Source organism: Glycine soja, chromosome 16, assembly GCF_004193775.1.
Source record: "Glycine soja cultivar W05 chromosome 16, ASM419377v2, whole genome shotgun sequence".
NCBI classification, from domain to species: domain Eukaryota; kingdom Viridiplantae; phylum Streptophyta; class Magnoliopsida; order Fabales; family Fabaceae; genus Glycine; species Glycine soja.
Window position 1 is genome coordinate 2,026,050 of NC_041017.1, and position 15,880 is coordinate 2,041,929.

Below are 15,880 nucleotides of genomic sequence, written 5' to 3' on the forward strand. Positions count from 1 at the left end.
ACATACATAAATATATTGGTTTTTTGAATTCTACATGTTTCTGAAAAATATATTGAAAACCAAGATATATTGAAAAGTATCTCTTTGAATTTTGAAAAAACGACTAATTAAAATCAATATGTATTTCTTAAATAAACATTGCCAAAGGCAGAGAAAATTATTAACTTGGAAACAAAAATAGATTGAAAAAAGTAGCAAGTCACCGACTGATCGAAGGAATCTGATGGAATCACAGAGAAACATATAAAAGAGAAATAATTAATCTGGAATTTAAGTCATCCTTATAATAATAAGGTAAGGATGAAAACGAACCAGTGAAACGGAAAGTTGATGACCTAAACACAAGCAAGAGGAAAAAACCTTTGAGAAATTTGCAATTAGTGTCGCAATCGAGAGTGTGTGTCACTGTGTCACCCGGGTATTCGGGAGTTCAGACTTGAGACTTGCACAAAAACAATATTAAGATGGAAAGTCCTTAATTACGACCATGATTCAAACAGCTAGCCCTTTCAGTTATTATGCATATGATAGTAAGAATGCATAGCGAGAACATATCACTCTCAAATGTCAAATAGTTGAATATGTATGATGTTGGAATACAATTCTGAATTGAAGTTTTACATTAGATAAAAAATAAAAATAAAATTAAAATCATATAAATAAATTAGATATTATATTTTAATTCAAAATTTTAAGACTTAAATTTATAAAAAAAAATTACTTATATATTACCCCCTCGGTTTCATAATATATGATCACGTATAAAATCCTGCTTGGTTAATTAATTACAACCCGTTTCATATATATGCTAAACTGATGGTTTCAAGTTAAAATTCACACTTGGTAAAGGAACAGTGGGGGCCTCGGGGAATTAAGGTGGAAATGGGGGGTGTTTGAGTTCTGAAAAGGCAATTAGAATTGATTAAGAACAACTTGAAAACTTATAATATAGAAAGTTGTATATTAGTAATATTTCAAAAGTTATCAGAGGTAAAAGAAGAGTTACTGAAATGGAACTTCCAATAAATTCATCAGGATGGCCTAGGAGTGGGAAATTTAAGTAGTACATATAAGAGGTCATAGGTTTAAACCTAAGTACGAATATTATTATACACAAAAAGAAAATGAAACTTCAAATTAAAGCACAAGTGTTAATAAAAAGTCTACCTCAATTAGTGTAGTGTACGTGAGTTATTAATACTTAAAGATTTCGATTTTTCTCTTGAAATAAAATGTTGCTATATATATAAAAGCAAAAGTGTCATATTTAATTATCATTTGAGGATGCGATTTTAATAGATGAATTGTATAAACTAACTTAATAATTACTATAGCAACATTTTATTGATAACAAAAATATTAAAAATAAAATTCAATTGCCAGATTGTATCTATTTTTAGTTGTTAAGAAAATAAAAAAATTAAGTATCATAGATTTAAAAAAATTGTGTGACACGCACACAAAAAAAAACACGTATAATTTTTTTTGAAATTAAAATATATTATTAATTAAAACATGATTATAATATAAATTAAGATGTTAAAAATATGATATGAACTTAAAAAAATCCCATTCATATATACATAAATAAAAGTATAAAAAATAGTAAATTATTATAATAATTCAGTCACTCCACACCACAGCAGAAGGCAACATATAAAATAAGTTACTAGTAACATATAAAAGAAATTTCTAGTAACATGTAAAAAATATAAATTTATTTCATTAAATTATATTTTTAATTGACAAAGAAGAAAACATATAAAAAAAATTCTACTAACAATGAATAATTGTAATTTATTATATGTAGAAGTTAATATTTATATTAATTTAGATGGAGAAACAAAAAAATATTTAATTTAAAGAAATAAACAGAAAATACATACCCTCTATATGTTTAACCTTAACAAGATTCAAAGGTAGATTTTTTATAAGACTCACATAACTCTCGGCATAAGCAGTCCAACCCTGCAAACTAATGTCTAAATGGGTCAAACTCTTTGGTAGATACTAGATGCAGTACAAAGCACATGATTCTATGGCTTCAGAGTCAGCGATATTGAAAGAATTGAAGTTGGACACGCAGGTAAGGGCTCTCTGTTCTCGGATTTCGACTAGGATATTATCAAACTATCAACTTTAGCTATCTTGTTAATATATTTTAATTAATTTTTAGTTTTTTTATTAGTTAAAAAGTTAATTTAGTTATTTAATAAATAATTTTTTTAGGAATTTTTAATATTTTTTTAAAACATACAAGAAGTAATATTTTTTAAAATATTATTTTTTTATCTTTTTATATTTTTTCTTAATATATTTATCAAATTTGATATTTATTTTTGAAATAACTCATAATTTTATTATTTTTTTATTATTTTACACTTTTCAATTATTTTAATAATATTTTTTATTATAAGTTAATATGATGTTAGTTTTTTAATTTTAAATTAATTTTTCAACTAATTTTGTTAAATATAACCTTAATTATATAAATTGTGCAATTTAATACTCACAATTGTTGTGAAAAAAGGAATAAAATAAATAAAAATAGAAGAGAGATAATAAAAAAAAGGAAAAAACAGAGTGGAAATTAAATAATATCTAATGTTAGGTTGTTTAGTTTATGAAAAATAGTGTAAAAATAATATTATAAAATTATTTGATTTTTATCAAATTAACATATAAGACCTTTCCAAAAATGTGTCATAGGTACAAAAAATTACCACAAGTAATTATCAAGAAGATTTTTTTTCTATTGAGAGGATTTTCTAGTTGGAGATCGAGAAAGACAACTCCATTTATGCTTTTCTCTCTCCAATTGAAATATTTTAATTAGTTATTAGTTACTGAAAATGCCTCAAACCCTTATTAGGAGGTCACAATTTTACTTGTACACATTGTGTTAGTGTGGATGCACTTTTGAATTACTGACATTGGGATTATGGGACTTATTCTATGTGAACTTTTTTCTTCTCTAATTTGAATGTACCAAATCACCTAAAATAAATTGGTTTGCGCACATCCGCCCCAACCAAACCCAGCATAAAAGAGGATTCGTGGAAGCGTGGGGGCATATTTTGTACTCAATCCTTTATAAAACACTCCATATATATTGATTTTGAGAGAGTAATTATTGTTATAATAATGTTAATGGAGAACTCAACTTGCAAAGTAGTATTTTTGTTACTTTTATCTTGTCATATTTTTAAGAGATTTATTTATTTATTTATTTATTTTCAAAGACAACACAATTAAATTTTAATATTGTTATATTTAAACTCACATGTTAAAAAGATATCAATATTTTCTTTACAAGTATTATTGGATCTATCAATTTTTTCATAACACTATAACTTCACCTCAATGTCTTATCCTTAGCATGAAGAGTATGTTGAATTGAAATTCATATTAACTAATGATGTCACCAAAATATAATATATAACTATATAAGTGGAAGTAAAAGCTAGAAAACTGTCATCTTACAAATTATCTTTGTAAGATTAAATTAGACCTAAGCTCGTATATGAAAAACTAATTTCAACAAGAAGAAAAAAAAACTAAATTCTATTATATAATCAAACAACATTAGAGACGATGATTATCTATAAAAGAAATATTTCTTTTCAATTATATTTTTCTTTCTCTTTTTTTAAAAATTACAAATGCTTTAATTTTCTCTTTTTTTATAGTCTTGTTTATTATTGTCAAAATTCTTTTTTCATTATTTACAAAAGACATTGAATATTTGCACTTATCAAAGAAAATACTTGGTTTTCCAAAATTCGGCTCTATATAAATTGATTTTAACAAAACTGCTTCATAAATTACTACTGAAACCTAAGTTGAAAATTTTGGAGAATACTTATGATTATAAGTTCCTAGAGAACTCAACTCGCGACTCTTGATTGAAATAAAGTTTTGTTTAGATAAATAAAAAAAACGAAGAAAAGTGACATTGATCAAAGCACACTAATTAAGAAAGCTTGATCTAAGTATATAATAATGAGAATATTAATCAAAACACGATAATTTACTGTTATCAACATTTTTAAAAAATGTTTTCATCGTGATTGTACATATTATACTGTATATCATAATGATAATCACGCTTAACATTATTCTATATAAAGACAAATTTTATAGATTAAAACAATTTGGATTTTCTACCAAAAACAAATCGGGTAATATGATATTGATCAAAATATCTTTGAATAGGTCTGTATAACTATCGTAACATATTTTTTTTAATCTTTAATATTTTACAATTTTCAAAAGAAAAAGGAAATAGTATTAAGAATGTAAAGGGAAAAAGGAAGAGGAAATTATAAAAGGTATCGTTGATAGGTGTTCTAAGATGTCTCCCTTCAACTGAAAATAAAGACAAAATATTTCTTATAAGGAATTCGGCAATGATCTTTCTTTGAACTAGTTTTTAATTCCTTTATATGTAATAGAGTGAATAAATTATACTAATTTTGATGATGATTTTATTAAAATATTAATCAGGATAAAGTCATTCTTTTTCTTTCATTCGTTCATTTCATTGTAACCGTAGTTGAAAGGTATATAATTGACTTACTATGGTTGACCACTTGACTCAATACTTAAATATTAAGAAAATAAGTACTATTACTATAGTTGTTTTTAAATTTAATCTGAAATCGATCATTATTAATAAGTATTAATTGATTATCCCCCGACCACACACAAACGATAAAGAAAACATTAATTATATAATTTATATAATAATTGATTATCCCCCCCCCCCCCCCCCCGTAATTTATATACATATGCTCGTGTGACCAAATATAACTTCTCATTTTCGTAGAAAAAAAATTATTTTAAAATAATTGATTATTTTAATTTTTCATCATAAAATTAATTATTTTTTATCACCTATATTCTTTATAATATTAATATTAATAATATTAGCTACAAAAATAAAAAATAAATTAATGATAATAAAATTAATTTTATAAAATTGTTATTCTTTTTTATTTATTTATTAATAATTATAATGAGACGGTAAATATGTCCCCTCAATATATATTAAGTGTACGAAATGAGAAAGCTGAGATTGAGAAAATTAAGTATTAATTATTTATCATAAATATTCTATTTTAAAATACAAGTAAGTTTTTAAAAATTCCTAGGAACTTCTCGTTAAATACATTTCTGTGTGTATGGTTTGTATGGCTGACTACTTGAGTCCATATTTACAAAAGAATAATACATCATAATTATTTTTAAATTTAATTTAAATTGATTATTAATAAGAAAAAATTGGTTAATCACGTGGCAGCACATGATCGGCCAATTAATGCATCAATAAATATTAAAGTTTTAGTTTCCATGACAACAAAATAAAACTAATTAAATATTTTTCAAAAATAAAAAATAAAAAAATTATCATGGTTCTTTCACCTAATTCCGTGTTGAAAGAGAAATTAATAAATCAGATTACGTGACCAAATGCGTTATATATATAAATCCCCCCACTCCCCCAAATGGAAATCCAAAATTTTGTTGAAGGAGAATGATAAAGACGTAGAAGTTGAATTGAACAGAACACACACACGTAGCTCCAAAGTGCAAACAAAGACGAAGGAGGGTCCATTCCATTGTCCTCAAAACCACACATTCCTCCAACAAAATGCAAACATGATTCTACTTTTTTCATACCCCAAAACCCCAAACTTGGTGAAACATTAGACACACAAATTGGGACTTCTTCGAAGAATCTTCCATCATTGTCGTCCCCATGTTCCTCGTAATCCTAAGTGTCGTCGTAGGTTTCACGGTTCGGTGGTTGCTGTTCAAAACGGGATTGATGCACACCATAAGAAAACGCTTCCGAAGGGTCGTGGATTGGTGCCACGTGTACCAGTTCCTCAAAGTCCCCGAATTCAACGAAACCAATAATATGCGGCGGAATAACCTTCACCGCAAAGTTTCTCTCTATTTGCATTCCCTTCCTTCCATAGAGGACGCTGACTTCACCAATCTCATAACCGGAAATGACCAAACTGACATCGTTTTGCGCCTCGACCCGAACCAAACCATCGAGGACCGCTTCCTTGGTGCCACACTCTATTGGTTCAACCAAAAAACCGAACCGAACCGGATTTCCACCTTCGTTCTCCAAATCAGAAAAACCGATAAACGTCGCATCCTTCGCCAGTACCTCCGCCACATCAACACTGTCGCCGACGAGATGGAGAACCAAAGCAAGCGCAATTTACGGTTGTTCATGAACGCCTCCGCCGTCGAAGACGGCGGCACACGGTGGAGATCCGTTCCGTTTACTCATCCGGCGATGTTTGAAACGATGGCGATGGAGAAGGATCTGAAGAACAAGATCAAGTCAGATCTCGAATCGTTTCTCAAGGCGAAGCAGTATTACCGGAAAATCGGCCGGGCGTGGAAGCGGAGCTACCTCCTGTACGGTGCCGGAGGCACCGGAAAATCCAGCTTCGTCGCCGCGATGGCTAACTTTCTCCGCTACGACGTGTACGACGTGGATCTCTCCAAGATTCGCGGCGATTCGGATCTGATGTTTCTGTTAACGGAAACGACGGCGAAATCGGTAATCGTGGTGGAGGATCTCGACCGGTTTCTGGAACCGGAGCCGGAGACAGCGACGGCGGTTACCGCGTCGGGGATCCAGAGCTTCATGGACGGAATCGTTAGCGCGTGTTGTGGCGAGGAGAGGGTGATGGTGTTCACGATGAACAGCAAGGAGTGCGTGGACCCGGACCTGCTGCGGCCGGGTCGGGTCGACGTGCACATCCACTTCCCGGTGTGCGATTTCTCGGCGTTCAAGACGCTGGCGAGCAGCTACCTCGGCGTGAGGAAGCACAAGCTGTTCGCGCAGGTGGAGGAGATTTTCCGGCACGGCGCGACTCTCAGCCCCGCGGAGATCAGCGAGTTGATGATCGCGAATCGGACCTCGCCGAGTCGCGCCATCAAATCGGTGATCGGGGCGCTGCAATCGGACGGTGATGGGAGAAGATCGTATGCTGATTCGATCAGACGGCGGATAGAGGGTGATGACGTGGACAAAGCGCCCTGTGGTGGGGACGGGTTCTCTACGGTTAAAGATATCCGGAAGTTGTACGGTTTCTTCAAATTGCGGAACGGCAGAAGAACTTCTCAACAACAGTCTAATTCCTCTCCCCATGATACTTGATCACCAGAGATGAAAAAAAGAAATTAAAAAAATGTTTTTAAAAATTTTGTCAATTTTGTTGGCAAAGTTTTTTTTAAAAAAAAATATTTATTGGCAGGATATCCCAATCAAAATTGTCCATACTTTGGTCCCTCAGAATTGATTTGCCATGGGATGTTTTAGTGGGGATGTAAACAAAATTAAATGATAGAACTAGAAACTTTCTTAATGTAAGAGAAAATTAGAAAACTACTCCATTGTAAAGTTTCCTTTTTCAATTTTGATGAATGGTGGAGTCAATTGTATAGATTTCACATTGGAAAAAACAAAACAAAAAGTTCAAATGTTTTGATTTCCCCCCCTCTTTTTCATTGTTTACATATATTGATCTAGGAGCTATGCTTGACAAGGAAGAAAAATTCGACTTATCATTTTTTTCCCCAAATTGACTGAGAATCACGTTTATTACTTTTGATAATTTCAAGCTTCTTACAAATAAGAAATACTACTATAATATAATTGGCTAACTAGCAATTTCTAGTTGTTTCAATTTCACTATCAGCTCCTGTTGATTAAATGGTTATTTTTTATTATTTTTTTAGTTCACATTTTAATTTTGAAACTTTCCACAGTCAAAAGTCCTGTATCTGATTTATACACTACGAAAAAATCAAATAAAAAGTTACTAGTGATAGATATTTATACGAGACAGTTGAGTAGTGATTCAAGAGTCAACCTGCAAATGAAAAAAAAAAAAACTACATTTAAAAATTATGTACATAATTTTCTTTTTTCTGATGATCAATATGAGTCAAGCAATAACACAAATAAGAATTAATAAATGTTACAAATAATTTTATTTTTATTATATGCCATTAATTTAAGAATATGAATAATTTATGGTTTGTTTTATTGCTATCTGCCAATGGTTTTAGAATTTTGGTAATTATATGCGAAAAATCAACATCATAAATACACCAATGAAACTTATAAATTTTGTTTGGCAGTGTGTTTGTGGCTCGTACTTCGTGTAGGGTTAGTATGCTTATAAATATTAAATAATGAAATGTATATAGATATTATCTTGGTTAAACTATTTTTTTTAATTATGTCTTCTAATTTTTAAAGTTATTCAATTTGATCATACGATTTAAATTAAACTAAAAATGTTAGAAAAAAGTGTGTCATGTTGACTCCATCTCACCCATTTTTTAATATTATTAGTTCAATTTAGAAGATAAAATTAAAATAAAGTTATTTTAAAAATTAAAAGATGTAATTGAATAAGAAAATAGTAGATCAAATGGAATAAAAACAAAAGAATAGTACCTAAAAATAAATTAAAGGATAAAAAATTAATTTAATCCGATATCTTTGAGGAACAAATTAAAAAGGAAAATTGGATTGACATGAAAAGAAATGATTTATTTTATGCGTTAACGTTTTCCTGTAATATATGATAGCAGGCACGGCATACTATTTATAATCATTAATTATTGACCTGTATGATTGGCGTGTTTATTATAGAAATATGCTGTGTAACAAAAAAAAAAAATAATAGAAATATTTGTATAGTTGATAGATATATTATGGGGAATTGTTTCATGTAATTGCAAGAGAGATTGTATATGTGTATCATGAATTGAATATCACATGTGCTAGTGAGCAATGTCTAAATTTTAGGTGTCGATGCCTATACAGAGGATAGGGATGCATCAGCATTCAGCGGCATTTTATAATTAATTTTTTAAAGAATTCTTACTCTTTTAAATAAAATTGCTATATCATCAAATTTAGTTTAGATAAACTGCTAAAGTCCAAGCATTATGGCATTATTACTAGCATAAATTTACCAAGTATATTAAGTGAGTTTTCATTTTTTTATCAATAGATTGGTGGAAAAATAATTGTTTTTCTTTCATTTTTATTTAGGCTCTATTTACTTCTATTTTTATTTTCTGTTTTTATTTTTAATTTACAAAATTATTATATTATTTTCAATATGTTTCTTTCTTTTTAAAGATTTCTACAGAAAATAGTAAAATTATTTTTTTTCTATTTATTATACAAATATTTAAAAACATGAAACAAATTGAAAATAACATGTGATGCCAGTTTTGTAAATTAAAAGTAAAAAAAATCCTTAATTATGATAGATTTTAAAGACAAAATGATACAGATTTGTGACATATTCGTGACATACAATAATAGCTGAATTTCATGTTTATCAAAATAGGTTTACGTGATTATTTATTTAACTATAAAACACTATCTGAATTACTTAAATATAATTATTTTAAAAATTAATAAATTTATCATAAATGATAAATTATGATTCAATAACAAATTATGATTCAATAACGACATAAAACATATTATACTTTTAGTGCATAATTATTTTTCTCGAAGCAAATTAATAATAATAATCTTAAAAAATAGGCCTTATTCAAAATGTTTTTTTAGTTTTTAGTTATGAAAAAAAGACCAAATTCAAATTAAAAAAAAATAGAAAAATCGAAAATATAATTAAACTTAAAGTTTATAAAAACAAAACAGTAGTATATAACTTATATTTTCCCTCTTGTCTTACCTTATTATAAATATTATTTTAGATACCAATCTTATTATACTGTAATTATTGAAATGATACTAACATTACTCTTTTTAAAATTAGGTATTCAGCATGACTTGGATGTAATTAATTGAGATTTTATCGAATTCAACGGTATTCAATTAAGTAAGTCAAGCCAGTCTCTGGGGCTATTAATTACAGTGTCTTCTAAACTCATGGACATAACAGAAGTTGATTAATTAAAACTAGTGCAGCAATTAAGGGGAATTCAACTTGATCAACTTACATCATTTTGTCTATGAAAGTGGAAACACACAGGGTTGAGCAAGTTATAACAAATTGACTATATTCTTTGGTATAATTATGAATGAAAAAAAATGGACCGTTGAAACTATTTAAAACAGATTTTGAATTAAGATATTTTGTTTGGGAGGATATGTTTGTTGCAGTTTTGTCTTGCTAACCAAAAGAGTGTTTGACCAGATAAATAAGCTACAATTTTCAGCCTATTTGACTAATTTATTTTGACTAGCTCATAAATTTATTTAATTAAAATAGTTTTTTTAATAAATATTAATATTACTATTGCAGTGTTTAATGAATGTTACTTCACGTTGCATTTTAACTTGTAATTACCTAACATTTTTTTTTATCTTCACTATCTTATTAGAATTCTTCTTTTATGATTCTTATATTAAAAATCTTACTATTGAGCACGTGAATGAACTTAGAGCGAGTTTATTTTAACTTAATTAACGAAAAACAACATCCTGTATATTTTAAAATACTTGATTTATATGTGCATAATTCTAGAATGTGGACAATCTAAAAATGTATTGTTTTTTGTTTTATGAACAGGATTTTATAATTCAGAAGAGCCTTTTGTAGGAGGAGCAGGTTCTTTGCGAAGGAAAATTTGGCCCATTTGGATTTTCGATGAGGTGCAGGAAGCAAAGGCCCAACTCCAGATAAACAGAGTTTAATTGGAGCGGATGGGAAGTGAGCGACGGGCCCGTTACAGATGCCACATTGTCCACTAATGATTTAATTAATTCTTTTAATGAAACACATACTGTACTATATTAATCATTCAAACACTTACTGTACTCACATTTTTTTTTATCAGTTTAGAAGTTACATTAAGGTGAATGTTCTAAATAAACACCACAGTCCATAAGTTCGTTAGCTATCAGTACACTTTTTCAGTAAATGTGCCATAACTGTAATAATTCATAATCATAACGAAACAGGATAACTATTACTCTTCAACTCAGCATGGAAAGCAATAGCAAATAAAATCAACTTAGCCTTCCACACTCACCGTTAAGGATACTCATGTATATATACTTTTCACTCACTCTGCTCTTTTTCCCAAACTCAAAATCAAAATACACAAACTTAAATCTCACTACCAATATTAACAAGAGCACGAAGACAATTTCTTCATCTCACTAATTTCCAATTCAGGACCTAAGATTATATCAACCTTTGTTCCTTTGAGTGAGGCAACATTGGTGTCACCATTCTCCTTCCCTAAACCACATTCCAAAGCCTTTTTGGACACTACCCTATTGATCTCTTCTAGCAATTTGAGAAATGCACTCTCCACATTGTCACCACTGAGAGCTGAAGTCTCGGAGAAGAAGAGGCCTTGGTCCTCAGCAAACTCCACTGCATCCTCAGTTGGTACCATTCTCTGGTCCACAAGATCAGCTTTGTTCCCAACCAACATGATCACAATGGAGCTATCTGCGTGCGCACGCAGCTCCTCCACCCATCTCGCTACATGATCAAACGATTGCCTCTTCGTTATGTCGTAGACAAGCATTGCCCCTAATGCACCTCTGTAGTATGCACTTGTTACAGCCCTGTACCTATGTAATGTGTTAAATTTGTGAGAATTTATCTGCACCAAAATTATAAGTATTACAAGTACAGACAAAGAAGTCCCACATTGGATAAGAATAAACAAGTTCAGTAACATATAATTGAGAGTGACACAAATTTAATCTTTTGGATGTTATGTCAAATTTAATTGTGGTTTGTTTGAGACTTATTAGCTCCCAAGTTTACTTTTGTTGGTTTATCCCCTCTTCCATCATATTGCATAACATATTAACATTTTCCTTCATGGGAGATATAAGTTGGTCTAGTGGTGAATGGGAAAGGGAAGAAGAGAGAGGCCTCGGATTCGAATTTTTCCGTTAATAAAAACTAATAATACTAACAACTAAAAAAAAAAAAAAATCCTTCATCATTATTGCACACAGTTTGCAATTTTGAATTCATAGGATTCTAGCAAACTTTTTCAGAGCTTGGAATGGTATATAGAATATGACAATGTGAATGGACTTAGATGTTAAGAAGCATTGCATTCTACCAAAACTGTTATAGTGTCTCAATACAACCCCTTATAACATTAATGTGACTTTTGGAGCCTAATCAAGGAAAATGAAATACCTATAAAAACAAAAGTCAAGAACATGTGCTTCTTGGCCATGTATGTTTCCTAAGTCAAATTGGTATCACATTGAATAGTCAAACAATAATATAATAACCTTTGAATCCGTACCATACCATCATTGAAACTCAATGTCTGTCCACCCTTGAGTTCAAAGGAATGGCAAGAAAATTATAGACAAAGAATCAAAACACAAGCATGAATTAGAGATAGAAAGAGAGAGAAAGAATGCAATGAACCTTTCCTGGCCAGCAGTGTCCCAGATCTGAGCTTTGATGACTTTGGCATTAATAGTGACAGTCCTAGTCTGGAATTCAACCCCAATGGTGGACTTTGAGTCAAAGCAGAACTCATTCTTTGCAAACCTTGAGAGTATTTGAGTCTTTCCAACTGCTGAGTCCCCTATCACCACCACCTTAAAAACATAGTCTATTTTCTCTTGCACATCATAATCCACTTTCTCATGTCCATTCTCTTGCCTCTTCTCAGCCTCAACCCCATTCATTTCTGGGTTCATTTTCTTCCCAAGACAATTAAAAGAGCTTGAAAAAAGAATAGGTCAATGTGATCCTATTTTTCACTTGCACAAACGAGGCTCTAATTAAAACCTTGGTCTTATTCTTCTTCCACAGCAAAATAAAGTACAACTTGGACTAAGTATAAACTAATGGTCATGGGGGTGAGTAGAAGCAAGAAAAGGAACAGGAAACTGGTTGAAAAATTATGAACCGGACAAAATCAATGTTGAATCACTGGCAAAAGTGTAGGAAGAAAAAATGGGGTCCAGTTCTGTGTCTCCCTTTTAATATTATTATGTGGCACTATTATATTGCCGTGATGCCTTCTGCTGCTAATAATACATCATGGGATGTAATTTAGCAATTGTTTTAGTCGAAAAGGAAAACATAAATGTAAATTAATCAACAAATAAACTAAAAAGCTATGGTGGTTTGCCTCAGGTTAAGGAAACCTGGAATCATGGTTTTTGTTTTTAATGGTTTAAGTGTTTACAATTTCGGATCACTTTGGTCTTAATTTAAGGCGCAATCCAAGGACACATGACTTTTCTTTTCACGATTCTTTACATTTTTTCCGTTTGATCTTTTTCTTTATCATAATATAATTGATTTTTTTTAATCAAATTAATATAATTGATTTGTGTCTCGCAAATTGATATAATTAGATTAAATCATAGAAACAAATTGAGTACTACCATTACCAATATAGTTGATGATGCGAAAATGAAGAACAAGTAAGATACAATAAGAATGTTCCTCCTTGATAACCACTGAGTTGGACAAATTTCTTGGATTAGTTCAGAGTAATGACACTTTTTTTGTCTAGATTACAAATATCCTTCATGGAATACAATCATATTCGAGTTAGATAAAATTATTATGAACAATAAAGCTACAAACTCAAAATTTGAACAACTGATTAAGTTTGAATAATGCAACGTTAGTTGATTTAGGCACTTAGTTGATAGTAGTAGTAATGTTACTGTTTAATAATACATACTATATATGTATACATAGTATTGTCAATTTTTTAACATCCATTGGCTGCTTTTAAATTAATCAGACTTGTTATCTAAAATCTATAATATCTGAACTTTTGCATTATATGCTTCACTTACTGATCGGTGCAAATGAAATAGTGGTGAACAAAATATAATACGAAAACTACAAACAAAAAGCAAGTAGAAAAAGAAAACCGTAAGGAAGGCTCTGACAATGACTCTTGCTTTATTTGTTCCATGAAGATCAAGATCCTCTGCATTTGTTAAAAGAGAACTGCATTAACATGGTCGTTTGATTTAATTTATTAAAAAATAAATTTATCTTGTGAAATTGAATTCATTAAATTTTAAGAGTGAAATTTAGAACTACACATCCTGTTAGTTTATTTTGATACTGCAGGGGATCTTATTCTGTTCAATGGTATTATTATTATGAGTGAAAAGAAATTTGTGTAGTTTGTACATACAGTAGCAGGAGCATGGCCTACTACCTTTGTTTTGTTCCAGCCACACATGAAAGATTCTGAATTATTTTTGTCTCCCTTTTTTCCTTTGGCTTCTGGCAGTGGTCATGGTCTATGAACAACATCCATTGCGATGACGTACGTAGCAATTAGTAGCATAGCTTAACTTATCCTTTGTTCCACCCACAGAGATTATGTAACACTAATAATAACATCATTGTGCAAGATGAGTTCTTAGTGTTAAATCATAATACGGCTTTAATCGCATTAATGACAATGAATGCATTATTATGACAATAAATTATTGTACATGTGCATTGAACAGAAACAATATTTAAGAATAAGAGAAAGAACGAAAGCAAAGAAGGGATGTTATGTTAGCATAATAATTAAGTCCTGGAAACATTTAACTCGTTTGATTGGACCCCGGAAATTAAAGAGTCATTGAGTTTATGTACGGCTATACGTACCATTTTGTTGTGAGTGGTAGGTATGGATGTAGTGGTTGGTTAGAGGATATGTTGCATATATATATATATATATATATATATATATATATATATATATATATAGTTTTGGTTTAATAGTTGCTCTGGTAGATGTGCTTGTCCACACTTTACATTTTACGTTTTAATTCTTATATTTAGAATCTCTACATTTTAGTTCGAATACAACCTGTTGTTAGTTAGTAACTTTATCAGTTATAAGTTCTCTAGCTAAAGTCGCTGCAAAATTGAAATCAGCACAAAATTGTATAAACTTAGCACAAAAACAATGTGCTTTTTTAAAAATTTTGGCAGTTTTGCACTATCAGTCTCAATTTTGGGACGGTTTTAGAAAATTTAAAATTAACAAAGTTACTTAGTGACCAATAACAAGGACTAAAACATATAAATAATTGTTCAGAGATTAAAATGTAAATTTTTTAAGTATAAGGACTAAAACACAAAATACAAACAACTTTAGGGGCTAAAGTCCAAATAACTACAGGAAACAAATAAGCAATCAAACATGTAGTTTTTATATTGTATCTTTAAAATCTTGACTAGTGCAGCCCTTATTGTCAAGGAAATTCTTTTATATGATTGAAGATCACTATATGTGGTCATTGATCCTAATTAATCTATGCAGTAGAGTTTTTCAGTTTATCATTTTTTTTAATAAAATTTGATTATATATGAGGTAAAGATTCACTAGAACCATAACAATATGTACCGTATAGTAATTTGTTCTCGCAGTAGTCAAGACAGTTTATGCATTTGATAGTAAAAATGAGATTGCTATGAAAGTGACTGTGAGGCAATATGATATACTTTCTCCGAAGGAACCCAAAGTATATATGATGGACCTTTATTTAGTGCTTTCCTTTACAAAGTAATCGCTCTTTTGCCATTTTGTTCTACTCTTTTGCATTACAAGCTGTAATTCTTTGTCAATCACAATTTTAATTAATTTCCTGAAATTCAAGTGGGATTTAATTAAATTTTTACAATGGTACTACTCACAATTTTTTCCACATAATTTACAATCTCATAATCATCAATGATGCTAAATTCTGAGTTATATATTACACAAGACTAAAGTTTTTCTTTTCCAAATTGTATGGTAGTTGCTAAATATCGATCTATTCAATGTTTGTGAATTGATGCTGTAAAGTAACGATCATAGTACGATAGAGTCCAATTTTGAAAGAGAA

At 30.1% G+C, this 15,880-nt stretch overlaps 2 protein-coding genes across 3 annotated transcripts; one reads left to right on the plus strand and one right to left on the minus strand.

Moving 5' to 3' along the window:
• The first annotated feature begins 5,505 nt into the window (after nucleotides 1-5,505).
• On the plus strand, nucleotides 5,506-7,574 carry LOC114389405 (AAA-ATPase At2g46620-like). Its single transcript, XM_028350073.1, has one exon. It carries the CDS (start codon nucleotides 5,762-5,764, stop codon nucleotides 7,187-7,189), a length of 1,428 nt encoding a protein of 475 aa, XP_028205874.1. The 5' UTR covers nucleotides 5,506-5,761; the 3' UTR covers nucleotides 7,190-7,574.
• Nucleotides 7,575-10,918: 3,344 nt separating this feature from the next.
• LOC114390201 (ras-related protein RABA3-like) lies at nucleotides 10,919-12,989 on the minus strand. 2 transcript variants are annotated; one of them, XM_028350902.1, is made up of 2 exons: nucleotides 12,441-12,989; nucleotides 10,919-11,608 (listed from the first exon to the last, which is right to left on the minus strand). In XM_028350902.1, the coding sequence occupies exons 1-2, from the start codon at nucleotides 12,716-12,718 to the stop codon at nucleotides 11,158-11,160; spliced, it is 729 nt and encodes a 242-aa protein (XP_028206703.1). In that variant the 5' UTR covers nucleotides 12,719-12,989; the 3' UTR covers nucleotides 10,919-11,157. The 2 variants fall into 2 exon arrangements, with proteins under 2 accessions (XP_028206703.1, XP_028206702.1); XM_028350901.1 differs by having other exon boundaries at nucleotides 10,919-11,614; nucleotides 12,441-12,965.
• Between the last annotated feature and the right edge of the window lie 2,891 nt (nucleotides 12,990-15,880).

Bases quoted from the DNA above. Each gene is read 5' to 3' on its own strand.
- LOC114389405 (XM_028350073.1), top strand. From the start codon at position 5,762: ATGTTCCTCGTAATCCTAAGTGTCGTCGTAGGTTTCACGGTTCGGTGG.
- LOC114390201 (XM_028350901.1), bottom strand. From the start codon at position 12,718: ATGAACCCAGAAATGAATGGGGTTGAGGCTGAGAAGAGGCAAGAGAAT. The intron at 11,615-12,440 runs GTTCATTGCATT...CACATTACATAG, and splicing joins GACACTGCTGGCCAGGAAAG to GTACAGGGCTGTAACAAGTG.